The sequence below is a fragment of the Punica granatum genome, chromosome 4 (assembly GCF_007655135.1).
Source record: "Punica granatum isolate Tunisia-2019 chromosome 4, ASM765513v2, whole genome shotgun sequence".
In the NCBI taxonomy this organism is placed as follows: domain Eukaryota; kingdom Viridiplantae; phylum Streptophyta; class Magnoliopsida; order Myrtales; family Lythraceae; genus Punica; species Punica granatum.
The window spans coordinates 5,784,543-5,809,282 of record NC_045130.1 but is presented as its reverse complement, the minus strand read 5'-3'; the positions used below and the strand labels follow the sequence as shown (position 1 = coordinate 5,809,282).

Sequence of the window (24,740 nt, the reverse complement as noted above, 5' to 3'; positions counted from 1 at the left end):
ATTGTTTCTTTAACAATCACACGATATCCTTGCCTAGACTTGAGATCATGGATTGGACTGTACATGTTCCATGGTATGGAGCAAATTGGACAGGCATTGGAGGGAGGATCAAACTTTGGTGGTTTTACAAAAATCCAAAATTGATGGATTTACAGACTGAATCATGAATAAAGGCTCAAAACAAGCAGCAGGGCCAAAGCAAGTGCCACGATTCCCCGTCTTCCGAAGGTTGTACTCGCACTGTTCGGTGTGTTGCAGGAAAGCGTGTTGTTGTGGTATGAGCAGACGGTCTCATTCCTGATTCAGAATCGAATAGTTTACGTGAGAATTGGGTGAAGACGGGAAATGAAAAATCAATGGGACATCATGTAATAAGGTGAAATGGGAGTGGAAATATTCACCTCGAAGAGCAGAAGCTCACTACATATTCTGCACCAGTGCAGGTCTTGATGCTAGTTGGGTCATCATACGCATAGCTATAAGCCACGGGGCAGACCGACTTGAAAGTCCTGGAGTAGTTGCTCGGGTGGCAGGTCGTGGCATCCCCGAACATCCCCCGGCAGCAGTACTCATCCGTGTTGAATACATCACAGGCGCTCCTGCAGGCAATCACTTTCCCACTAGAGTTCAGCCTGAGCTCTGATGGGCAGTTCTTCCTGAGGTCGCCATCGCACCCAACCGTGGTGCAGTTCTCCTTGCCCTTCATTGGAATGACTATGATGGGCAGGTTGAACCCGTCCACGAGGCTGACATCATAGAAGTCCACTTCCCCAAGGGTGAACTCTGCAATAGAGGCAGGCGGGCTTCCCGGGCCAGTACAGTTGATGGAGGTCCCACAGCCACCCGTCTGGCAGGTCCCATGGCCGCTCCCATCAAAGCTACAGCCCGTGCGGCCCCAGATGCGTCCACCCCAGCCTGCCGGGGCGGTGTAGACTGCGGACTGGCCCGGCTTAAGTGCGAACCCGCTGCCGTTGAAGTTTTCCCCGTGGGTTATTCCGGGCCATACCGTCTCCTTGCAATTGTTCACTATTGTGAATGTCTTCGTGCCTTGAGACTCTATCCCTGTTTCCGGTCCAATCAAAAGGGAAAACTTTGTGAGATTCTTCCAGTCGTTCATAACATAGCATAGTATATCTCGGAAAGACGACGCAATGGTAGTTTAGTATGTTAAAAGGCATAATACTATCAAACGATGATGTGCAGCCTCTGTTTAAGATCAGGCTTGGTCGAGGATTCTAGCAACTGATAAGCTGTTGCGATTGACGACGGCCAGCAGTTGAGAGATGGTGCAATTGCAGTTTGTCTCTGGTTGTTGCGAGCAGATAATTGCTATTTATAACTAACAATTATCGGCATCTATTTACGTAAAAACAGAGAGACATCTGCGCCGTTGCAGGAAACTGTTTTCGCTAATTGTACCGAGGTTAGTACTACGAGGGGTCTCTCATTGATGAAAAGAAAACCAAAAGCCAAAGCTACTCGAAGCTCTTTTGAGAATGCGTGTTCTTCCAGAATGAGATGCACTGTACCTGTCGATATCAAGCCGAAGAAGATCACTGTGAACGGCACAAGTACACTGAGATCACGGGCCATCTCGAAGGTACTCTATAGGTTTGCAACTGAGACTTGAGAAGGTGTGTTTATATCATGAATGTGAATAAACTATACAATTGAAAGAGCGAAGAATAACTTGTGGAACAGAGTGAATCCTAACAAGCGAAAAGGGTTCCTTGCTTGCTCCTTAATCAAATCACAATACCTTGCCCCAAGAACGACATTTGTGTCCTCCCTGTATACATTGAATTTGGAGTTAACTACTCCGAAAGAATCTATTCACCTCCGGCTCACATAAAGGTTTTCAAAGAAACCGAAAAGGAAGGCAAAAAGAGAAGGAAAAATGAAAATCCTACACGAAACGTCGGATACTGTGCATCTTCCAATTTGGAGGACCCAAAATTGCGCTGTTATTACCCCTTTCCTGACTTGTGAATGCTCAGCTTGCAGTCACCTTCTTCCGGACTATCCTCTTTCTCCTTGCTTTGGAGGGTGCTGCTTCCCCATTCATGGAATCCGCAGTTTCTTGTCTATTGCCAAAGAGTCCAAAACCCGAAACAATGGCATTCTTCGATATGAACCATCTGGAAGAGGACTTGGAAGGAATAACCTCAGAGGCAGTGGAGGGCCGATTGTAGGCTTTTAGAAGGTCATCAGAATGGACAAGCGGGTCGGCCGACATTCCAAGCCAAGCGTGCCTTAACATCTCCCCAGAGTAAACATTCATAATCCTGCATCAAGTTGGAAAACAGGAATAAGCCTCAATCATTTTAGGCCCCATGATAATTGATTGGAACCAACCATAATAAAAAATTCCGACTCACTCAATATAAAGGAATATTTTGTCTAAAATCTAAACTTCTTCCCTCTTGATATGCTCGGGGCAAAGGCATGAGTCGCTTATTTCACGAGTTATAATTACTTGAGCCCATTATATTGCAATTAATCAAACTCCAAATAATTTGTAATTATTACCTCAACGCCGTGCCAAAAAACAGAGCTACTCCAATAACATCGAAGTGATTGGTCATCAATCTATCAGCTCCACAAAGAAGCTGATAACTCACGTTTGCATGAATTCCAAGAAAAGCACCATAACCAAGGGCATTTGAGCTCATGGAAGGGACGGTCACTGATAATCTGTCAAAGAATGTATTATCCCAGTCAGACATCAGAAAGCTTACACATATAGATGATTCTCCATTTCGTTCGTTTTTCTCTAAATGTTAAATGTAAAGGAATGAGTACGTGTCTTGAGAAAAAGGCCAACCTATCATTCTTTTTCCCTGCTAAGAAATTGGATAGAGAACCTTGTACTGCTCCAGCAGTCAATCCAACCAAACACAACTCCGCAGCCTTGTAACAGAAGGAGTGGATCCTCTTCTGCAAAGCAAACTCTCTGAGCGGGTAACTTCTCTCGAATATATTGTTTGGGAGCTTCTGCAGCGTATTTTGCAGATCAAACCGAAAGGTGTTTCCATATGAGCGACAAGGGGCAAGCGCCCAGACAACTACAGCATTGCATAGAGATGCTGTGAGAATGTTGACGAGGGCGAGATCCCACTCTTTCTTTATCCTGTAAATACAGAACAAGAAACATGAATGACTCCAAATTCTTCTAAGGGGATAAAAGGCAATTACTTAATACTGAGGAAACAGGCAAGCAAACACCTGTCCTTGCGATTCTTCAATTCCCACGAAACAGCAAATCCGATAGTGGCAGCTTGCTCGAGGAGAAGCTTGTATAAGAATGCCGGGTCTGCGATCATCCTGTGTATCAAAATAATGTCGTTGGAAAATATTTAAAATTTCGATAAAAATTTATTAAGAAAGAACCAGGTGAATTTTCCATCCACAAGTAGCATGTACAATAATGAACATTAAGCAGGGGACTTAGCTTCGGTTTAGGCCACACTTATTTCTGTTACAGACCATACAATGGAATTTCCAGAAAATCTCTATTTATCATTGCAAACCAAAGCAGTTTAAGGAAATTATTAACAGCTATTACCTGCCGATAAATGCTCTAGACATCACATCAGGAAGTGACCGGGAGATAAACCTTGCAGTAGTAGGTCTGGCATTAATAGCGAGAAACTTTACCATTTGAGCCGAGCTGACTAAGCCCTGCAGGGAGTATTATTTGAGACATTTGCCTTGACAATCAAACAAGGTGTTCGAAGCAGGACAAAGGATAAAAGTGCCGCACCATTTCACAAGCTTGCCGAAAGCCAGCAGGCAAGTCCATCATCGTCTTATGCCACTCATTCAGTACTGCATCTATGAATTTGCGATCAAATAACTGGAAAAAAGAAAATCCAAAAGGTTAATGGTACATAAAATTACACGAGAAAAGGAACATGGGAGGAACCAAACCTCTTCGAGGAACTTTCTTCTTCTGAAGAGTCCGCCCTCATCTCCTTCATCTCCATCGTCAAAATCATCAAAGTAATCGTCATCATCGCCATCATCATCACCTCCATCACCGCCCCCATAATTGATTTTCTTTCCAATATCTCCACCGCCTCCCCCTGTAGCAAGCTGTCAACTGATACTTCTCAGCAATTTTTGGTTCAAAAAGTTGATAACATATTAACAAACAATGAAATAACATGTGAGTAGAATCTAATAATACAAATTGTAGGGGCGTGAAACTTGCATCGTTTTTTCATTACACCATAGCAAACAAGATAAAAGAATTACTTTCTACCCATTAATCTTGAAAGGATGAAATGATAAGCGCAGATGAAATGCTTGCCACTACCATACAGTGGCCCGTTTGATGTATGAGAATCAGGTAAAATGGAAACCCTTTCCGATATTTCCATTGACTAATATCGATGTTTCGGATGCATTTCAGGTATTTATAATCACTACTCGCTGTATTTTATCCTTCGAGCTCTGCGTAAATCAAATGCTAGGGAATCATCTTCAGGCAACTCCAGTGGTTGCTCCTCACGCACCAAACATGCCAGAAAGGCTGAAATGATACTAATGGATGAGCCAATTGTATTCTGCGAGAAAAGAGCTACGAGCCTCAATTCTCGGAACTGGAAACGGGAATAACCATATCGCGCTGGTTCCAACAAATGGAATTCGGGATTCCACTGAAGTTACACCCAGCAGGTTCGTATCAAATTACCATCAACTCATCCCCGACAAACACGTTTCACATTGCACTATGGGATAAACCTAAGTCGCAAACTCATCCCATGTTGCTTGGATAAAGGTCAAGCAAGGATCATCATTCCCTTGGACCCTTTACAACTTGAAAAGAGAGGCCATTTGATGAAACGATTGAATATGAAATTGCAGGCAGTGACCTCAGGACTAGACACGGATTGCTTCTGGGCCATATCGAGCTTCCCCTTCTCGAGAGTCACTGCACCGAACGCACCGTACTGCCCCTTCATGACCGGGCCGAAATCAGTCGAAGAGGACGAGCTGGGGCCACGGAAGCACCGCTCTAGAAACCCAACCGACTCCCCTCCACCGCCGCCGCAGTCCGTCGAAGGCGCTGGAGGAGGGGCCGAACTCACCGAGCACCTGACCCCCTGAACCCCTCTCCGAGGCTTCCCGGCGACAGGCAGGATAGTGGGTCCTGCCTTCGCCGCCGGCAACATGGGCGGCGCGTGGAAAGCCTTGGGGCGAATTTGGGTGTGGTTGTTGATCATCTGGGCCGCCTGGAAACACGCCGGCGACATCTCCTTCGCCTTTTATCACTGGCAAGTCCTCATGAAAGTGGCACAGAGCACCAGCGAGAGAGAGGATGCAGCGCCTGTGGGCTGACCGACAAGACAACGACCCGATCGAGCGAATCAGAGAGAGAAAGGGAGAGAGAGAGAGGAGGCGGCGCAGATGAGGGAGGTCAACTCATAATGGCGGTGGGCCCAGAGGCTATAGTCGGTTTGTTGGCTGGACCTAACCGTCTCCCGAAGCCAATCATCGGCACCGGCAAGTCTTCGATTCGGAAACCTAATTTACAGCATTGCCCTCGTCTATCATTGACAATCACGAGTTTAGCCCCGTATTGGGCTGTGGTCCATAACTCCAAACTGAGCCCACTGTCGGCCCAATGCATTATGCACATTCGGCCCACACAGAATCAATTTACAGCAAATGGGCACCATATTGTATGTACACCACTCCGTTTTTATTTTTCAATGTGTACCCGGTATCCGAAAACGCAACAGACTCTGACTATCTCAGTTTAATTTGAGTCGGCCAATTAAGGGGTAAAGTTATCTCAATCAATGATTTTCTTTATTCACAAAACTCGAATTCGATACCTTATTTAATTAAAATAAGTGCCGAATAACTTGTACCAACCTTTATTGGATAACATTCCATTCATTTCCTTCCCTTTTCTATCATCTCCAACAAAAACCGGCCTTATGTTCATTTTCGAGCTCATGGAAACGAACCCCTTCCAACAATCTTCAGCAGTCTAATGGCAACCCTCCTTCCCTTCAGCTGCTCTCCTCGGTCCAATAATCATCCCAGCGAGGGGAAATAGCATTTTTTTTTCCGTCGGAACGTAATGGAACCGGTGAGCTCATGGAACCGGCATGTCCTATGTCGAAAAGTGACGGCCGAAGCTGAGCTCAGGGGTTCATCTATATGGGCTACCAGACCAGTGCCCCAGTTCAGGGATCAGAGAACGCTCAAAAATTTCGAAAATTTGAAAGAGAGCGGAAAATGAAATTAAAACTAGAAAAAGAAAAAAAAACATTAAAAGGAAGGAACAGACATACACACATGACTCTGTCACGGTAGAGCTCTGACCGTGTCTGACTCACGGTTTTTGAAATTTTGAAAAAAAAAACATCGCCTCGGGCCTCATCCCTCGTCTCCTCCAAATAAGCGCGCCTCTCTGTCGCTCCCATTTTCTCTGTGCAACACATTACATAAATTCAACTTCCATAAGCGGGTTCAGACAGAGTTCTGGTTCTGGGTCCTTTGAATTTCGCCGTACATCAAGCCGCCGGATCCATCATCCTCCCCTCTCTCTCCTTGTTCGTATCTGACAGCTGGGTTCTCCCTCCCTCTCTTGTTTGTAGCCGGTAAATCTTCGATTGCCTCTGTTCTTGCCTCTGCCCAGCTGGGTTATTTGGGTCTTCGGCGTCGAGCTCGCCCCAGCTGGGCCTGTCGATCATTTTGCTTCAGATTGAACTTTGAGACTGTCACACTGTGTGGGGGTTGCGGTTGATTTCAAGTCATCCACTGGTTTCTTTCAATTGGATGAATTCTTTCACGAGAATAAGGATTCTTGTTCAATCTCTGGCAGCAGATAGATGGAATATCAGCTGCGTGACCCTTATTGGAGCTTGCCAATGGCAATTCATAATCCATCTCATCCCTCGTGTTGATTCATGTCATTAATGGCGCAAGTTCTAGACTTGAGATTGGACGTAGCAGAACTCACCTCCTTTGAGCTTTGATTTTGATGTCGATATCGCATTTTTTGCTTAAATTAATCAGCTTGTTGAGGTGTTATCTCTGTTTTGCTGTTCTATGTAGCCCTTCGCAAAACATTATGAATCTGCTTTGTCGTGTCAGGGTGGAAACTAGTTGGAAACATTACATTAGTTGACTGCTAACTGTTCGATGAATGTCTTGACAGAAATGGAGATGCTTCCGGATGCCATTGTTCAATACATTTTGTCATACATGAACAATGCCCGGGATGTGGCAATCTGTAATTGTGTCTCCAAGCGGTGGAAGGACTCGACCCCTTACATTAAGAGCCTCTACTTTCCTCGAAATTCTTTTGACAAACTCATGGGTCCTGAAGACCCCGATGACATCATCGAGAAGATGATATCCTCAATTGCCCACCTAGAAGAGCTCGTTGTTTACAGCCCGTTCTCGAGTTCAGGTCTTGCTTCATGGCTCTCGGTCGCAGCCACATCCCTGAGGCACCTTGAGCTTCGAATGGACAATCTGGCCGAACACAATCCCTCGTTCGAGGGCCCCACGAAGATGGACAGCGTTGGAGTCGCAAAGAATTTGGAGTCCCTGAAGCTGTGGGGCGTCCTGATGACCCAGCCACCCAAGTGGGATGCATTCCCCATGCTCAAGAGTCTAGAGATTGTGGGGGCGAGATTGGAGGACCAAGCTCTGTCCTCGGCCCTTCAGGCATGCCCTCATTTGACAAAGTTGTTACTTCTTGGCTGCGAGGGAGTGAGATCAGTATCACTAGAGTTGCCTTATTTGGAGGAATGCAAGCTCGATTTCTATGGAATGGGAAACTGCTCACTCTCGCTTACTTCTCCAAGGATTAGGTTGCTTGAGGTCCAAGGTTGTAGTTGGATTAGAGTTTGCCAGACCAACTGCTTGCATAATCTTTCTATATCTAACAATTCTGGTGAGTACATTAAAACTATAATGGTTCTTGGAATAGTTGCATTATTAGCAGAAAATAACAGAAGATTTTCAACAGTTAGATATTCCCCATCTTCCTATGAAGTGTGGCTCGTATTTATGTTGTAACATATAGTGACTTATGTACTGATTCAGGGAGGGTCGATATTGTTGAATTTGGAGATCTTGCTGCCCTCGAAATTTTGTGCATCAGAGGGGTCCAGTGGTGTTGGGATGCAATAAGCAAAATGCTCAAATGGGCAAGCCAAGTGAAACACTTGTACATGAAAGTGGAGTTCACTGGAGATTTCGAGGCGCTCCAACCTTTTCCCGAGGTCGATCTGGTCGACTTCTTCAATAGCCACCCGAAGCTTAGAAAGTTCGACGTCCATGGAGCTATGTTTGCTGCTCTCTGTCAAAAGAACAGCCTCAAGAATGTATGCTTATCACATCACTTTGAGAATTACACATAAATGTTCCACTAGAAATTCACTCCTGTTTTATTCCAGCAAAGATGTCAACGAACCTTTGGTTTTTTCTCGCAGGTAGATACAGGCTTCACGATTCCTTGCTTGGAAGAGGTGGTCATTACCGTGAGGTCTCCCTTGAACGCGGAACAGAAGATGAACACTCTCGAGTCGTTAATAAAGTATGGGAAGAATCTCAAGACAATGGTGATAAAGATTCTTCAGATGAAGAGCTGTCACAATAGCACGGACGACTTCTTTGAGGAGGTCTGCAGGTTTAAATACTTAAACCGCAAGATAGTTCGCATCGAATAAAGCTCGGTAAGAGCTAATTCTTTTCCCGATTGCTGTACCTGCAATTCCATTCTTCATGTAACTCGCAGTTTTGACAATGTTCTAATTGAGACTTCAATCAAATCAAACTGGATCATGAAAGCACATTCAAAAGCGTCTTCAGTTAGACAATGTTGGTACTGTGATCCGTCTTGTTCTGCCTATTTCTGAGCAATTTTTATGAGCTTATGTCGAGTTCAGCAAACGCCATACTTGCATCTCCGCTGCATGGAACGTTAGGACACGTAAATTAGTCATGTGCTGAAGTAATTCCATCCTCTTAGAGCGTCCGACTCCTTCGTATGCATGTCGAGTTAGAGTTGGTCAAACAGATATGTCTGTCTGGACCTAAAACGTGCCTGTGATTTGGGGGCCCACTCCAACGGGCATCTGCTTGCTTAGCACTTGGTTGAAAAAGTTGGGCCAACGGCGGCGCGCCGTGCCTGAAAAGGCCATTATCGACTTGACGGAGGAAATTTGATTCTTGACGGCGTCAGAAAGCCCATTTGCCCACTCACGTCTCACATGCTCTAATTCACTCAGAGCCATTGCATTTTTAGAGATAAGATCATAAGAGTGGAGAAGTGACGAGTGGATTCCCTCCTTTGGATTGATTGGACGTATTTCCATATTCCCAACGGTCACACGACAATGCATGGTCGGTGCAGATCGGATTACAAACGATCGAGGATTGAGATGGTACTGCGCGCAAAGCAGACATGACTGCACTGAAAAGGCTTGCAGAATGACATTTTCTATCGAGTATCCTATGAACGAGAAGTGCCGTCATCCGAGGCCATGTGCAAGGGAAAAGGGGATGGAATTTGCTCCCATGTAGTTGAATCCTGTCGAATCTAAATTTTCATACCCGAAAACCTTTACTCGATAAATTTTACCGATAAGAATCGAACTCGAAATTTTCGGTACTATAGGTTGCGATGAATGCACATGGAGCTGTGCCCCCCAATAATTCATAAAAGTCCAAGGGGTTGGCCCATCCCTTTTCCCTTCATCATTTATATGATTCCTCTCCCAGTCACCAAACTCTGCTATTCCTCCAAACACCACTCACCTGCAAAGAGACGCACAGCAGGAGGAAAAAAGAAGAAGGAGAGAGTGTAGAACCCAACAATGGAAGCTCTCATGTCCCAATTCACCTTCCTCTCCGATCAGGCACTGCACGACAAGAGCTTCGACCCGTCCACGATCGAGGACCTCATGCGGCTGTTCGAGATCGAGGCCTACAAGTCGTGGGCGGCCGCGGAGCTCGAGGGCCGGGAGGAGGAGCTCAAGGCCGAGGCGGTCCTGGAGGAGGCCGAGGCTGAACTTAACTCGGCCATGGAGAGGGCCATGGACGAGTTCCGGCGGTTTGAGGAGGAGGCCGATCGGATATCAAAGGAGGAGCACAACAAGCTGGTGGAGACGGCCGAGAGGGCAAGGACCATGGGGAACGTGATGGAGAAGGCCGCCAGCATCGCCTCGAAGAAGTATGTCGAGGCCGCTATCAACTCCGCCACCGCGTCGATGAGATCCGCCTTGAAGGGGCTGTCCACCAAGAAGGTCCATCCTTCCTGAGTGGTTCTAGTATGCATATCCATACCCCGGAAGCCGTAGAACCCGTGATTTCCGGATTCGAAAATATCGGTATCTTATATGATGTCCTAATGCTCATGTTTAAGGCAATAACAGTGGAAACATGTAATATGTCCCAGAAATCTTAGGGAAGTGGCTTCTCTTACTCGGCCAAATCGTCCCTCTGATCTGACTATGCCTTGTATGACTCCTGTAGTAAACACAAATTGATTATTGCAGCATACTGAAAAACGTCAGAAGTTTAGATCCACACATCGAACCAACTCGATGGGTGTGACTGTGTATCGATTGATGATTCATCGACAAGATCATGTTGTTCGGGAATTAGTTTTAGCAGTTGGCCCTGGTAGTTCGCACATATATATCACTGCAGCGTAGTTTCGTAGCTATAGCAAGTTTTAAGAAATCGACAGCCAAGCATCTCGGACGAGGACATGATGCGAGCCTTGACCGAACTACACACTATACATACAGGCCGTGCAATGCGCTCTTATCAGCAACGAAAGTATACAGTAATATATCGGTACATTTATCGAGAGGATGACGTTTTCGGGTGCAAACTTCATTCTTTTCCTCCTCCTCCGGATTTCGCATGAGGAAGGCACTCGAATGCTGTAAAAGCAAAAGAATTTCGAGAGTCATTTACGCAGATTCAAGTGATAGACAATCGACCATAGAGACCATAAAGAGGCATGATAGCAACTTCATGACATCGCACCAGGAAGTGGTGCGTTTCTATGGATCTTCCATCTCTCTGGTGTCACGGAGTAACGACTGAGGTTGTTGTAGGGCATAAATGAAAATTTCAAATAATTTAGGCCTCGATAATTAATAAAATTAAAGTTAAGACGCACTCGGCAATACCTCGACACGATGGGGACCTTTTCCTAATTAATCACTTTTTATTTTATTCATTTACCCCCCTATTCTTTTGATACGCTTTTTCTATCTATTCAACCCCTGTCTCTGTATCTCTCTTTCTCTCCCCCCTTTGTCGTCGTCCTCTTCATTCTGCCGTGTGCGTCTTCTTCTCTGCTAGGGTTTCCTCCATGATGTGATTACACCGTCAAGCTCCGATCTATCCGATTACTCATACAGGTGAGATCTCGGTAAGTACAGGGACTGCCTAAGACCGCTGGAAGCTCGATTCTAAGATATCTTCTTCTATCTCAGGGCACGCGTCTGAAAACACAACTGATTCACGGCCTGGTTGGACTCATAGAGGTCAGATGCCCGTCGAGGATCTTTGCTTTCTCTTGATTACTGCGACCCGCGTTCTCCGCATTCAGGACAATATTTCGACCGATGCGGATATGGGGATAATCTGTTGATATTGGTTCTCGTGTTTGGTTCTTGTTTATCTCCATCACAGAACAATCAGTTGGCTTGATTATCAAACTATCGTCACTTTTGCCCGATGACGATTTGTATACCAGCTTGCTCTATTCATTGTAGCTTCTTTTCTTGTCTCTTCCTTCCCCTTGGTGGTGTTGGGAAAGGTATATTAAGCTCCGATGTGCTTTATGGGCTGCTCGTTCGAGCTTTATAAATTGCACATTTTCCATTCAAAAGAGGGGGGGAAAAAAAGGAGCTTTATCAACAATGACATGATTGAGTATTTGTACGCACTTGGCCGGGATTTATATTTCTATAAAATGTGTGGGAATTCAATAATTTGTGGCTGTTTATGTTGACTCCGATTTCGCTTTGGTGTAGGGCATCAATGTGAGTCTATCGACTACACAAAGACATAGCTTTTAAATATTGATGCTATTGCTGATGAATCCTTTCCGTGGCAGTGAACGATCTCTTCTTTATTTTACTTTCTGTTTCCCTTCAGGGAACTACTTATTGAATTGATGTTTCTTTTACGCTTCAGGAGAGAAATCATTGGTTTAGTTGAACTTTGATAGTGAAAATCATATAGAAAAATCACGGAAAGCTGAGGTTATAGGAGATGCCTCGTGATTTATCACGATCTCGTTCACCGTCGTATAGACGAAGGCATTCACCATCTCCAGTGGTGCATCGGCATAGCAGGAGGAACCGAAGAGACAGGAGCCGGTCCCCATATGCTTATTCTCACAGCAGGTGATATCCCGTTAATGTTTTGCCATACGTACCAGTCTTTTTTATTATATATATATATATATATATCAGCAGGGGGGCACAGGTGTATGGCGCTGAAGTTTTGTCTAAGAATATTATGTAGCTCACCTTCTTGCAGTCTTAATGCTCCACAGATTTTTCCTGAAAGATGATGACAGTTTAGTTCAGCCTTGTGTGTCTTATTTTATCAAGGTATCTTGTGAACTATAGTGCAATGAATGCAGGCCAAGAATAACTTGTGACAAGTAGAAGTAGGAATCTGAATATGTCGTTTCCAAGTGCTTAGTAATGTAGCCAAGTAAATTGTTTTCAATTAAAGTAAAGGCCATGCAGATGTTGGCAGATTATTATGAGCTTTTGATTCACTCATGGAGTAGTGTTGGGCATCCTAAAAAGAAGTGGGGGTGGATAGGACCATTCGATACTAGTTGATTTGATTTGAAGGACATCACAAATTGTGATACTCCGTAAAAAAACAATTGTTGAGAATAACAACTTATGTTTGGACTTCCGAAATCTATATTAAGTTATAGAACTATACTGGGAAGAATTTGTTTTGTAGCTTCAACCACAAAGCTACTGATTAACATTTAATTTCCATAAAATCCTCTGCGGGACATTGGAGAGGCGTAAAACTTAATTATGTAGGGAAATAGACAATCATGAGCCGGCTGAGTTGCACCATTTATGAAGAAAACCAACTATATTCTATTTGTTCCCCTCGCATGGGAAGCGAGCAGGTGATGGATGCTGGTTGGTGTTCTTTTGTTGCTCGATTATAACATTAGCTTCTTCGTCTTCATATGATAAAAGATGGAGCTCCTTAACAATGTCTGAGGTAACTGTATCTGTTATAGTCAGTCATGATCCGTTTGCTTGATATCTTTTATGCTTGAAGATGCTGAAATTTCATCACTTGCTCAACACCTTCTTCTGGTAATACAGAAGAAAGAGCCGCTCTAATACTCCAAGGCGCCGAAAAAGCCGTTCTCCCACATCAAGACGTCGTAAGAGCCGCTCTCCCACTCCTAGGCGTTATAAAAGGCATCGGAGCAGGAGTTCATCCTTGTCTCCTTTCCATAAATCGCCTAGTTCAAGCCTTGAGTTGGTAGAGCGGAAAAATAGCAATGAGAAATTGAAGAAAGAAGAGGAGGAGGAGAAGAAAAGGTATATATGTTTATATCTCTTTTTTTTTATAAGTAATTATATATCTATTTCTGTTGTCCTATAGTTCTTTCTCTTCTTTCTTTTTCACCTAATAATAGTGTGCTTCCCATCTCTCTTCTCTTGTAAGAGAGAGTAGTCAGAAATTCTTAGTCAATACTTGCATAGAACTTTGCAGTTGGTATTATATATACATGCAGTTTCCTCTTTCAGGTTACTTCTCTCTTTAGATCATCTGGTAATGTTTTTCTCATTCAGTATCTGAAACTGACCTAAATAAGTGAGGTTCATCCTCAAGTTATCAAATCACTCCTCCGTTTTCTTATGTGGAGAGCATTTGGAGGAAATACTCTGCTGGTCTAATTTTGTGACAAGATGTTGACTTAAATAGCTGAACTGATCCGAAGTCTTGAAAACTGGTGAATGGAAGTTGATGGATGTAAAGACTAGTCTTGTCATCATTTATTTCCTATTAACCAACTTCTGGTGATATAATTAGAGAAAACCCAAACTAGCAGTAGCCCCTGTTTAAGCTTAGTAAATAAATAGGTCTACTAACATGGGTTGATTCAAGCGGTTTAGCGCTTGTTTGCCTTTAGCAAGGTCTTGGGTTCGAGTCTTGTGAAAGGAGAAAATCCATGTTGGGAGAACTTTACCCACTTAGTGGGTTGACCCAGCTCGAACTGTATTAGTCGGGGGCCGTTGGATTTCCGGATACCAGGTTACACTCCAAAAAATAAATAGGCTTAAATAAGCATTAGTTTTTCTTAATGATAAATAAGAGCATAATATTGAACGAGTCGTCCAAGATAACGTAATATTACACACAGGAAAAGAGGACCTAGGAGTGAAAAAAATCTGCCTCTCCTGGGTAAGAGAGTTGAGTTTTAAGTTCCTGTTGCATATGATGCTAACTTTTCTTGCTAGGTAGGGTCAGTCTTCATCCCAAACATCTTCTCCCCTTTCAGTTTTAGTTCTACCTCACATTGGAGCCTGATAGCTCTTTCTGAGAGATATTTAAAAAGTGGGTCCGATTATGCCTATTCCTAATCTTGAATGGAATTTAACGATGTAGGGATCCATATGTAAGCATAGTATCTATTTATTCGCTCCTATTTTCGGTGGATTGTCTCGGAGAAAGTATTAAAATTTGTTTTAGGATGGTTTTAAAATACTTTTCTGGTTGGTGTCCTAGTTATTCAAACATCATGTATTGAGAACTTGACAAGTTGCTGAACCAATTTGATGTTTTGCTTTGCAAAGTTGTACATATAATGCAACATGCTGAAGTCGTCTTATGCTTGGGCTTTGAAACTGCACTATGTTGACATTCTTCTCCACAGGATTTTCTGAAGGAAGATGATACTGCTATAAATTATCTACTGTTCACCAGTTTTGAATCTCATTTGTTTGGATCAGGAATCGGTTAGAGGTATGCCTTAAAAGCATAAGCATGTGTTTAGTGCCTTTGCAACAGTGAAGGTTAGTCGTTTTCTACTTCAGTAATCATAATGGATAGATAGTGAAGAGCTTATAGGAAGCAAGAAAACGGAAAAATGCGTGTTGAGACCCAAGGGATGTGATTTGTCTGGATGAGGACCAAATTTGGTTGGTGGGGCTTGTTTTCCAATTCTGTTCGAGGCCATTTACCTGCCTAACTTTTCTTTTGATTTACTATCAGGCGCCAACAGGAAGCAGAATTGAAATTAATAGAAGAAGAGACCGCAAAGAGGGTGGAGGAAGCTATCAGGAAAAAGGTGGAAGAGAGCTTGAATACTGAGGAGATCAAACTGGAAATACAGAGGCGATTGGAGGCAGGACGGCGAAAACTTCACGATGAAGTTGCTGCTCAGCTAGAGAAAGAAAAGGATGCTGCGCTCATCGAGGCTCGTAGAAAAGAGGTAAATACCCCAGTTGTTCATTAGCAGTTTGCTTCTTAACTTTTGCCGCCTGCCCTACAATTTTCATACAAGAAGGGGACTTCGTGACCTGAACCATCCAATCTTGTGCATAGATTCTACAATGTGAGCTAATTTTGTCAATTTACAGGAGCAAGCTCGCAAGGAGAAGGAAGAGCTCGAAAGGATGCTCGAGGAGAACAGGAGGAAAGTGGAGGAATCTCAGAGAAGGGAGGCTCTAGAGCAGCAGAGGAGGGAGGAGGAGCGGTTCCGGGAGCTAGAGGAGCTCCAGAGACAGAAAGAGGAGGCGATGAGGAGGAAGAAGCAACAGGAGGAGGAGGAACGGTTGAATCAGATGAAGCTGCTGGGGAAGAACAAGTCCCGCCCTAAACTCTCATTTGCTCTCGGCTCGAAATGATTGTTGAAACTTGACAGCTTGTCATTTTTACTTGGATTCGGGATTTGCCGTGTAACAAGATTGTACTGAATAATAGTATGTAGTGTATGCATTTTTTTTTACTGTCGAGCGACCAACCCGTCCTTAAAATTTCCCGCCTTCCTACCAAAGATACCGATATAAAGCGATAGAACTCAGTCCCTCGCATCAATCCAAGGTTCAAGTAATTGCTCGATTCATGGAATTTTCCCTAAAACCAGGATGGACGATGGCCAAATTCTCTTAATTCGCCATATCTTCGATAATTCATCTCTCTATTCTGAATTCCAAATTCCCAATTTACCGGACCGAAGGAATTGGAAAACTGGAAAACGGGCAAAAATTTTCTTCTTAATTTGGAAATTGGAAAAGGTTTTTCTGTTTTTAGTTTTTCTCTTCGCCTCCTTTTTCTTTGCGGCGGAGCCGACCATCATCGTACAACGGTAAACGCTTAACAGCCTCCGCTCCATCCATCCCAGGCTGCTGCCGCCTCTATAGACAGTGCCAGCTCCCATGGAGCTTCCGCCGCTGGCCATCGGGCCTCAGGGTCTACTCGGCCGCCCGCCGGTCTCGCCTCTTCCTCTTCTTCCCCGTCCATCTCCTTCTCCTGCTGGAGCTAAGCGCCACCTCTGCTGTGTAATCAGAACAATTCGCACGGAACCACGTAACGCGTCAGCTGCCCCGACAAGACAGGGACAACACTCCAAAGCTTACTTGGCGAGGCAGGCCGCAATACTCGAAGTTCAGCGGTCGCCGGACTTGGACTCCGCTCTCGAGAGGTCCTTCCTCTTTTATCTTTGCTCTCGAGCATTCCTTCCATTGTATTCTCTTAATCAGGCTGCTGGAATTGTTAGTCGTTTGCACCTCACTGTTGATGGTATCGTGTTTGTCGGAGTTTTCCGTAAATGATAGATGCTTGCTAGGTTGTGTGATGCTTATACCTTGCTAAGTTATCTCGAACATTGGCATTGTGCCAAGCAGCGCTGATTGCAGAATCTGTTTCTCTGCAGATTTGGAAGTAAGCTGAAGGTGCAAGACCTGAATGTCATTTTGCGTTATTTCGGGAAGCTTAAGAGGTTTCAGGATCTCTTCGAGGTGCTAAAACACGCAAACTTAATCTACTTGTTTCTGTATCACATAGACTGAATGCGAGAAAAATGGAAAGAGAAGATAACACTGCTTGTGGATTTTTATTAGATTTTTCATGTGATTTCTTCACCACTAAAGGTTTCATTGACTTGGTTGAATTTACATCTTTGTTGGTGGCTCTAACATTATTTTGGTTTATATCAACCTGCCAACTGACTGTCAATAATTTTCTTGCTTGGCAATATCGCAGCTCTTTGAATGGATGCAGCGCCATGGGAAGATTAGTGCTTCATCTTATACTAGCTATATTACGTACTCGGGGAAGAGCCTTAACCCTTTGAAGGCTCTAGAAATCTACAGAGGTATTGCAGAGCAGTCAATGAGAACGAACGTCTACATATGTAATGCTGTTCTTAGTTGCCTGGTCAGAAATGGAAAATTTGATAGCAGCATCAAAGTGTTTCAAGAGATGAAGCAAGATGGATTAGTACCGGATGTTGTTACATATAGCACGGTATTCTCTCTGCTCAGATTGCTTTCTGTTCCCTTCATTATTTGATCTGGCATTTATAATGTCGAGTTATTTCGGCATTGAAAAATGATCGTGTCTTAAATTCTCAGACCAAAAGAAGTGCCATGATTTTTCTTTGTAGCTTTCGTGATGGAAGAATTCAATTCTTTAAAGTCACCTCATTTACTCTTTGACATAGATGTTCATTAGTCGTTGCAGTTTCTTCTTCAGTGATCATCATTATTATCCTCTCTGCTTTTAGCTGCTTTCAGGTTGCATGAAAGTGAAGGATGGCTACTCTAAGGCGTTAGAACTGGTGCGTGAACTGAAGAATGATGAATTGAAAATGGACGGTGTAATTTATGGGACCCTCCTTGCCGTTTGTGCTTCAAATAATCAATGTCAAGAAGCAGAGAAATACTTTCAGCAGATGAAGGATGAGGGTCACGTGCCTAATGAATTTCATTACAGCTCTTTATTAAATGCTTACTCTGCTGATGGAAATTACAAGAAGGCTGAAGAATTGGTCCAACAGATGAAATCCGTAGGTTTAGAACCAAATAAGGTTTGTGGGTTATTTCTTTTGTTATTGTGGCGTGGGTATTCATTGAATCTTTATATGATGGTCCATTACAGTGCAGGATTGCATGCCTTATGTTATTTGCCTTTTTAATGCCTGGAGTTAGACATTTCTCATTGCCCAGCAGGAAATAACTTTATACAGATAGCTGACAATAAAATTGACATTGCAGAAACTCATCGAACGATTAATTTTGGCTGTTACTTTTGCTGAATTCCAAATCCTTTTTTATGCACTAGTGTGGAGATGAGAATGCTCTATGCTTAAGTGATGATACTTAAATTTTCAGTCATTCTTAAATGAACATGATCAACATTCTTGAAATCGGATATAGTAGCATGGCACCTTTCATTTTTTTATTAGAAACTAGGATCCTCTGTTTCATGTGATGTTGGTTACAATCTAATGTTTATTTCCTGTTTCATGTGATGTTGGTTACAATCTAATGTTTATTTCCAACTATACATTCATGCAGGTGGTTTTGACAACTTTGTTAAAGGTGTATGTTAAGGGAGGCTTATTTGAAAAGTCGAGGAAGTTACTGGCTGAACTGGAATCACTGGATCATGCTAATGATGAGGTGCATTGTCAACCTGTATTTTTTGATATTCAAAGAAGCTATCACTCTTACGCTGGCACTATGTTGTAATGTAGAAACTGCATGTTGAATATCATGCAGTGGAAGCAGCAGAATCTTGTCATAGGCCAAATTCTGACTCCAGAGTGTTAAAAAATTTCGTTGTAGTTATTTAGGGGGTGATATGCAACATGTTTGAATCTGCATAAAATGGAGCTATGTTGTTGTTTTAGAGCACAAAGCTCCATTTATCACAGAAAAGGAAATTTCACGTTCTCTATCATGAAAACACCTTATTGCCATGGGAGTGACTTCTGCCCTTGCATATGATTCTTGCAGATGCCGTACTGTTTGCTGATGGATGGCTTAGCTAAAGCTGGGCACATGGACCAAGCTAAATCAATTTTCAAGATGATTGCTGATAAATCTGTCAAGTCTGGTATGTTTTCAAAAATTTCCTGTTCTTTTGTAATCATATGTGCAGTCTGAAGTACTGTAATAAGTTTTGATTCTATCTTGAATAAGTAATACTTAATTAAAAATGAGTTCAAGAAAGTTTTCTTGTACTTGAATACAGCTTGCATATATTTTAGCTGCATTATACAGGTTTTGCTGGCTGTTCAAATGATGATTGGAATTAAACTTTGGCAGGCATGCTATCCAAAACTTGAAAGATATCTTAGACTGGCTCTACTAAATAAACAAAAGAATTAATTGTATCAGATTGTAGGTCACATTGAAATCATTTAGTCAGATAATATTGTCACATTATGTTAAAGTTTAGATGACTATCTCGCTCTCTCTCTCTGGTGGGGCGTATCATGAGAATTTTTAACTCTGAGCAGATCATTGCGTGCGAAATTGAATCAGTGTTTAACCTTGACATGCAGATGGCTATGCACATAGCATCATGATTTCAGCGTTTTGCCGGGACGGTCTTCTGGATGAGGCCAAACTGTTGGCTAAGGATTTTGAAATTGGATACAACAGATATGACTTGGTGATATTGAATAGTATGCTTTGTGCCTACTGTAGAGTAGGTGAAATGGAGAGTGTTATGCAAACACTAAAGAAAATGGATGAATTAGCAATTAGTCCTGATGGCAATACCTTTCATATCCTCATCAAGTACTTCTGCAAGGAGAAATTGTACCTACTCGCATATAAGACTATGGTAGATATGCATAGTAAGGGGCACCTAATAGAGGAGGTATGATGATTTCATCACTTGTATGACAAGTTGATACTAGATACACTCAAAACATACATGATTGTCGTCCATTGTTTGACATGGTTTAATGAAACCCTTTTTAATATGATGAAATTTCTTAAGTATCTGAATGGAATCTTGCAGGAAATTGGTTCCTCCTTAATTTTTCATCTTGGCAATATGAACGCATATGCAGAAGCATTTTCTGCCTACAACTTGTTGAGACATGGCAGAAGGACCATTTGCAAGGCTCTCCATGAGAAGATCCTGCACATTCTAATTGCAGGGGGGCTTCACAAGGAAGCTTTTGTGGTAGTTAAGGTTGAACTCTTACTTTTTATCCCCTTTTCCTATTGTTCTATTCAGTGCTTTATAGTCATATGTTAATCATGCTTTACAGGAGAATTTAGGGTCAATCTCTAAGCCAGCATTGAAGAAATTTGCAACGGCATTTATGAAATCTGGAAATGTCAACTTGATTAATGGTGTGTTGGAGGTTCTTCATAGGTCGGGCTATAAGATCAATCAGGCAAGTGATCGGGGTTTTCAGGTCATACTGGCCAAGTAAAAGTTGCTTATTGATTATTGGGTGTATATTGATGTCTTCGTCAAGGGGATTGGAGTACTTTTGTGCAACTCCAATTTGCTCCTGTGAACATAAATGCAATTTTGAAATTCACATCGTTCAGGCCATCTTGTCTCAGCTACCTTGAAGTTTGGGAATTATCTTAGTTCATCCTAAAGCACTTGCACCATTAATTTTCTTGATGGCAAGTGACTCTCCGGGCACTCGCAAACTTGGGAGTTTATCAGATTTTTAAAAACTATGGGCTTGATGAATTCATTTATTCTCATGTTCTATTTACTGGAATAATCCATGAACTGCACTTTTGTTTTTCCCAGGAAATGTTTCAGATGGCTGTATCACGTTATATTGTGCTGCCCGAGAAGAAGGATTTGCTCCTAAAACTGCTGCACTGGATGCCCGAACAAAATTATTCTATTGATTCATCAACAAGAGCACTGATTCTCAAAAACTCACACTTCTTTGGTGGTGGGCTGATTAAAGAAGCACTGTCCAATCATCGGAGAGTTCCAAAGACAGTAGGGTCTAATAAGAATAGAAACCAAAGAACTTGAAGTGGTTCGAGGTAATATTGTTTCCATTTTTGTTTCTTGTGACCTTTAATGCTACCTTGGAAGGAGAATGAAAATTTTGTCGAAGCAATCATCTGATATAGCTATCACATTTTTCCAGTTCCATCCTTCCATTCCCAACATGGCGTAAATATATATATGCACTGGTTCTCGAATTCAGTATATAGTCGTTGCCTTTGCTCGATTTGTCTAAACCACTAAATGCCAGTATTACTATCAGTTCAGTCTTTTCTATTCCTTAGAGTGCATCGATTCATTTCTTGTTGCTTGAATGGAGGAACCATTGGGAATTAGCGCAGTGGTAAATGACAGGAAAGGAAGAATCGAATTACGATTGGTGTAAGTTTGTATTACTACCATCGGAAAACTCTTGGCAGCCAATCCAGGTCCTTGTTGAAGCCATTCATGGAGCTTGATCAGAGCACTTACAGGACCTCGACAGGGTACCTGTGGATTCTGTCAGACCAAGCATTCCTCGGTTTCGGGTCGATATTTGAGATGCACTTCCAAACTGCGCTGTTGCACTTGAACCCGCTCCCAAATGCTATCTGCCACACCCGGTCTCCCCTTTTCACCCTCCCTTTTGCTTCAAGGTAGCTGAGCTCGTACCAGACTGAGGACGAAGATGTGTTCCCAAACCTGTAAAGAGTCATTCTTGAAGCCTCCCCATCATCTTTGTGGAGCCTTAGATTCTCTTCTACGGCATCAATCACGGCTCTTCCACCAGCATGGATGCAGAAATGCTCGAAAGCCTTCTTGAAATTGGGCACAGGGACCCTATCTTTGGATCTGGATGGATTAATGCATTTCTTGTAGAGCAGGGCCCAACCATACCGGATCATCTCCGAATACGGGAGGACAAGTGGTCCTAACTCCACTATGTTGGCCGTCAGAGCCTTGCCTGCTACGCGCAGGAGGGCCCTTGAGAGTGAAACCCCGAGGAGCCCAGCATCATCAACTTTCTGGAAGACTGATTCATATGCCTCATCGTTAGCTCCAGTGTGGCTTCTGACAAGGTGCTGAAGTTTATATTTCGCCCTCGATCTGTCTTGCTTCCTGTTTGATAAGAGAATTGCAGCTCCTCCCATTCGGAAGAGAACGTTCGAGAGGAGCATGGACTTGGCCCTGCCTGTGTAACCATTGGGGGTCACTGCCTCCATGCTCAGGACGAGAGCTATCGAATTCTTATGAACCTTGAGAAGATCTTTCGCCAGGCTTATCGACAGTAATCCTGCACTGCACCCCATCCCGCTTAGGCTGAAGCTTTTGACGTTGCTCCTCATTCCGAATTTGTTGATGACTAACGATGTTATGGATGGTGTTGGGCAGAACAGGCTACAGTTTGAGACGATGATATCGATGCTCTTGGGATCAATCTGGTGCTTCGACAGGAGATCCTGGACTACTGTGAAGAGTACGAGCATGGTCTCTTCCCTAGTCGTCTTCAGGGTGGCATCGAGCGGGAGCTGATGCAACGAGTCGGGTACGCAGGCCTCACTCCCTATGCCTGACCTCTCCAGGACCTTGGCTTGGAAGTCATGGCTCTCCTGATCAAAGAGATCTGCCACCTCCAAGTGTTCCACATACATGTTGATCGGGACCCTCAGGTGATCCGGCGGCTTGTAACAGGCGAAGTCGACTAGGTATACACAAGTCGTATGGAAGTGGAAGTAGACAATCAAGGTAACTAAAACAATCACCGCTGCAACCTGGGTGAGAGAGATCGGAATATCGGAGATGGCAAAGTAGTCCGTCACCATTTTCTTTGCAAGCTTCCAGGAGAACGAAACTAGGAGCTGAAGGTCTATGATCTCTCAGGTCCTAGAAAAGGCTACAATTTATTGGATGTCATTGGATTTCAAGACACGGGAACTATGGTCGGGCCGAGGTCTATTTTTCCCGGTCACCAGAATCGCGTGAATGTTTGGGAATAACTGCAAATGCCCAATCGTGTGAACCTCCCGAGCCTCCAGTATCATCGAAATAGTATGTCAGCTACGCGAGCGAACACAAGACGTAAACGAATGCGCATTCGGGTCTAGAAACCTATGCAATGCTTCTGTATATGATCTGCAGGACGAGGAAAGACTATTCCAATGAATTTTTTTTTTTCATGAAAATCACGAAGTGAAGTAATAATGTAGCCATAAATAAAAAACATTAAGGTAGCAGCAATGCATTTTCAGATCTAATTTTACCATTAAAACATATTATCGTATATTTTTCTTATAATAATTGCATTTTTGCAAATAATTTATTTACACCCGTTTGGAATCAATTCTCGCAAAAAATGATTTCAATTCAACATATTACGGTTTGATTCGATTGGATTCAATTTAGTTGCAAGTAAATTAAATTCGGAAAATTACAAATTTAATCGAAAGGAACTGAATAATCTGGTTTGGGATTCATCTTTTTTCGGTAATCGGAATGCATTTTTAAATAGAGTAAATTTAAAATTAAGATTTGTTTTAGATTAAATTCTTGTGAAATGAATTGACTTCTCACATTTTGGACGAGAGGATTCCAAACATTTCAATCGGTACGGAAATTGGTCATCAGGAACCCTAATTTCTTCGGAAGAACCCTAGCGAGGGGACTCTCCTCCCTATAAAAACCCCATGGACCTCCGCTTGCCGTCGAGTCTGCCGCCTCACTCACTTCACTTCACTTCCCCCGCTACATCTCCCCTCTTCGATCGCCTTCAATCACCGCCGCATCAATTCCCTGCCGATTTTCGCCTTGCATCTGCGCTTGATCTCATCTTCTTCGCCCCGAACGTCGTGGCTCGATTTCTCATTTCTGTTTGCTTCCATTGCTGTTGATGATATTTGTCCTTCGGGGACCAAAAGTCTGTCCCTTTAGCAGCGTATATCAAGACTGCTCTAGGGATGAACAAGTCCCCAACGTCGAACCCCCAATCCGTCCCTTTCACTTTGTCAGCAGGTTCTTCCCTCCGTCCCCTGCTGATCATAAATCCCCTCGTCGTTGGCGATGGATTCCGCCCCAGTTTGCTTCCTCGTTGAAATGATCTTTTCTTCATGGATCGAGTCGCGTGTGTTTCGTATTAACCGGTAGTGAGGATTAAGGATGTGTCCGTGATGATAAATCCAAAGGCTTGTTTCTCAAAGAACATTCGCAGTGGCCGACTGAGAGCTTTCGCCTCTCGCCGGGCTCGAGAGCTTCTGCTGCTCTTATCCTTCCTTGGATGTCTGAGACACTTTAAAATCCTATTGATCGCTTGGTTCCTATATACCAGTCATTGTCATATATAACATTTGCGACATTTCAACATATGTAGTGGTTCGGGCAAATGCACCTCGATCACCTTGTCGACGAACTCGGATCAGTGTTCCAAGTAGAAAAAAATTTTAATGGCGGACTCATGAATCGGTCGATTTCGCTCTGTATAGAAATTGATCATCGTGAATCGGTCGCTTTCGCTCTACATGGAAATTGATCATCGGATGGTTTTTTTCGAAGGTTTACAATTTGCTACGTGCCAATTGTAGCAAAACAAAGACCTATTGCTTCAAATGTTTGCTAAGACAATGTGCAATGATGTTTCTTTGTTTAAGTATTTAAATACACTTAGGTCAAGTAAAAGATAACAGTTTACTCCAATACAAGTATCTTATTCGGGCCACATACATGTTATATTAATGAAATGAATGTAACTACCATTATATATACTTAAT

The 24,740-nt window shown here is 43.1% G+C and overlaps 7 protein-coding genes and 1 non-coding gene across 11 annotated transcripts; 5 read left to right on the top strand and 3 right to left on the bottom strand.

The window, feature by feature from the left end:
- Window positions 1-6: 6 nt before the first annotated feature.
- LOC116205872 (pathogenesis-related thaumatin-like protein 3.5) lies at window positions 7-1,667 on the bottom strand. The gene is made up of 3 exons (XM_031538563.1): window positions 1,530-1,667; window positions 402-1,062; window positions 7-297 (listed from the first exon to the last, which is right to left on the bottom strand). Exons 1-3 carry the CDS (start codon window positions 1,591-1,593, stop codon window positions 162-164), a joined length of 861 nt encoding a protein of 286 aa, XP_031394423.1. The 5' UTR covers window positions 1,594-1,667; the 3' UTR covers window positions 7-161.
- A 36-nt stretch (window positions 1,668-1,703) lies between these two features.
- LOC116205869 (protein RETICULATA-RELATED 1, chloroplastic-like) lies at window positions 1,704-5,450 on the bottom strand. The gene is made up of 8 exons (XM_031538559.1): window positions 4,878-5,450; window positions 3,931-4,095; window positions 3,764-3,856; window positions 3,566-3,681; window positions 3,226-3,324; window positions 2,825-3,130; window positions 2,530-2,694; window positions 1,704-2,285 (listed from the first exon to the last, which is right to left on the bottom strand). Exons 1-8 carry the CDS (start codon window positions 5,256-5,258, stop codon window positions 1,994-1,996), a joined length of 1,617 nt encoding a protein of 538 aa, XP_031394419.1. The 5' UTR covers window positions 5,259-5,450; the 3' UTR covers window positions 1,704-1,993.
- An 870-nt stretch (window positions 5,451-6,320) lies between these two features.
- LOC116205871 (F-box protein At1g10780) lies at window positions 6,321-8,844 on the top strand. Of its 2 annotated transcripts, XM_031538562.1 has the most exons (4): window positions 6,321-6,617; window positions 7,178-7,921; window positions 8,074-8,354; window positions 8,463-8,844. In XM_031538562.1, the coding sequence occupies exons 2-4, from the start codon at window positions 7,180-7,182 to the stop codon at window positions 8,697-8,699; spliced, it is 1,260 nt and encodes a 419-aa protein (XP_031394422.1). In that variant the 5' UTR covers window positions 6,321-6,617; window positions 7,178-7,179; the 3' UTR covers window positions 8,700-8,844. The 2 variants fall into 2 exon arrangements, with proteins under 2 accessions (XP_031394422.1, XP_031394421.1); XM_031538561.1 differs by lacking the exon at window positions 6,321-6,617 and having other exon boundaries at window positions 6,627-7,921.
- An 868-nt stretch (window positions 8,845-9,712) lies between these two features.
- LOC116205875 lies at window positions 9,713-10,560 on the top strand. The gene has a single exon (XM_031538567.1). It carries the CDS (start codon window positions 9,849-9,851, stop codon window positions 10,290-10,292), a length of 444 nt encoding a protein of 147 aa, XP_031394427.1. The 5' UTR covers window positions 9,713-9,848; the 3' UTR covers window positions 10,293-10,560.
- Window positions 10,561-11,249: 689 nt separating this feature from the next.
- LOC116205874 (uncharacterized protein At1g10890) lies at window positions 11,250-16,007 on the top strand. 3 transcript variants are annotated; one of them, XM_031538565.1, is made up of 7 exons: window positions 11,250-11,408; window positions 11,484-11,534; window positions 11,683-11,809; window positions 12,190-12,401; window positions 13,365-13,586; window positions 15,265-15,484; window positions 15,633-16,007. In XM_031538565.1, exons 4-7 carry the CDS (start codon window positions 12,268-12,270, stop codon window positions 15,897-15,899), a joined length of 843 nt encoding a protein of 280 aa, XP_031394425.1. In that variant the 5' UTR covers window positions 11,250-11,408; window positions 11,484-11,534; window positions 11,683-11,809; window positions 12,190-12,267; the 3' UTR covers window positions 15,900-16,007. The 3 variants fall into 3 exon arrangements, with proteins under 3 accessions (XP_031394425.1, XP_031394426.1, XP_031394424.1); XM_031538566.1 differs by lacking the exon at window positions 11,683-11,809 and having other exon boundaries at window positions 12,238-12,401; XM_031538564.1 differs by lacking the exon at window positions 11,683-11,809.
- A 302-nt stretch (window positions 16,008-16,309) lies between these two features.
- LOC116205868 (pentatricopeptide repeat-containing protein At1g10910, chloroplastic) lies at window positions 16,310-21,208 on the top strand. The gene is made up of 10 exons (XM_031538558.1): window positions 16,310-16,696; window positions 16,928-17,012; window positions 17,257-17,520; window positions 17,780-18,082; window positions 18,573-18,677; window positions 19,014-19,113; window positions 19,565-19,884; window positions 20,029-20,205; window positions 20,285-20,413; window positions 20,788-21,208. The coding sequence occupies exons 1-10, from the start codon at window positions 16,431-16,433 to the stop codon at window positions 21,022-21,024; spliced, it is 1,986 nt and encodes a 661-aa protein (XP_031394418.1). The 5' UTR covers window positions 16,310-16,430; the 3' UTR covers window positions 21,025-21,208.
- Window positions 21,209-21,448: 240 nt separating this feature from the next.
- On the bottom strand, window positions 21,449-22,935 carry LOC116205870 (3-ketoacyl-CoA synthase 7). Its single transcript, XM_031538560.1, has one exon. The coding sequence runs from the start codon at window positions 22,800-22,802 to the stop codon at window positions 21,468-21,470; it is 1,335 nt and encodes a 444-aa protein (XP_031394420.1). The 5' UTR covers window positions 22,803-22,935; the 3' UTR covers window positions 21,449-21,467.
- A 1,200-nt stretch (window positions 22,936-24,135) lies between these two features.
- Window positions 24,136-24,262, top strand: LOC116206471. The gene has a single exon (XR_004156702.1). It is a non-coding gene; the product is annotated as a small nucleolar RNA SNORD14 (small nucleolar RNA).
- Window positions 24,263-24,740: the final 478 nt, after the last annotated feature.

Bases quoted from the DNA above. Each gene is read 5' to 3' on its own strand.
- LOC116205874 (XM_031538566.1), top strand. From the start codon at position 12,268: ATGCCTCGTGATTTATCACGATCTCGTTCACCGTCGTATAGACGAAGG. The intron at 12,402-13,364 runs GTGATATCCCGT...CTGGTAATACAG, and splicing joins TATGCTTATTCTCACAGCAG to AAGAAAGAGCCGCTCTAATA. The intron at 15,485-15,632 runs GTAAATACCCCA...GTCAATTTACAG, and splicing joins TCGAGGCTCGTAGAAAAGAG to GAGCAAGCTCGCAAGGAGAA.
- LOC116205875 (XM_031538567.1), top strand. From the start codon at position 9,849: ATGGAAGCTCTCATGTCCCAATTCACCTTCCTCTCCGATCAGGCACTG.
- LOC116205870 (XM_031538560.1), bottom strand. From the start codon at position 22,802: ATGGTGACGGACTACTTTGCCATCTCCGATATTCCGATCTCTCTCACC.
- LOC116205868 (XM_031538558.1), top strand. From the start codon at position 16,431: ATGGAGCTTCCGCCGCTGGCCATCGGGCCTCAGGGTCTACTCGGCCGC. The intron at 20,206-20,284 runs GTTGAACTCTTA...CATGCTTTACAG, and splicing joins AAGCTTTTGTGGTAGTTAAG to GAGAATTTAGGGTCAATCTC. The intron at 20,414-20,787 runs GCAAGTGATCGG...TGTTTTTCCCAG, and splicing joins CGGGCTATAAGATCAATCAG to GAAATGTTTCAGATGGCTGT.
- LOC116205869 (XM_031538559.1), bottom strand. From the start codon at position 5,258: ATGTCGCCGGCGTGTTTCCAGGCGGCCCAGATGATCAACAACCACACC. The intron at 3,325-3,565 runs GTAATAGCTGTT...TTTGATACACAG, and splicing joins TCTAGAGCATTTATCGGCAG to GATGATCGCAGACCCGGCAT. The intron at 3,131-3,225 runs GTGTTTGCTTGC...CTGTATTTACAG, and splicing joins TTGAAGAATCGCAAGGACAG to GATAAAGAAAGAGTGGGATC.
- LOC116205872 (XM_031538563.1), bottom strand. From the start codon at position 1,593: ATGGCCCGTGATCTCAGTGTACTTGTGCCGTTCACAGTGATCTTCTTC. The intron at 1,063-1,529 runs GTACAGTGCATC...GACCGGAAACAG, and splicing joins CTTCGGCTTGATATCGACAG to GGATAGAGTCTCAAGGCACG. The intron at 298-401 runs GTGAATATTTCC...ATTCTGAATCAG, and splicing joins GTGAGCTTCTGCTCTTCGAG to GAATGAGACCGTCTGCTCAT.
- LOC116205871 (XM_031538561.1), top strand. From the start codon at position 7,162: ATGAATGTCTTGACAGAAATGGAGATGCTTCCGGATGCCATTGTTCAA. The intron at 7,922-8,073 runs GTGAGTACATTA...GTACTGATTCAG, and splicing joins TTCTATATCTAACAATTCTG to GGAGGGTCGATATTGTTGAA. The intron at 8,355-8,462 runs GTATGCTTATCA...TTTTTCTCGCAG, and splicing joins AAAAGAACAGCCTCAAGAAT to GTAGATACAGGCTTCACGAT.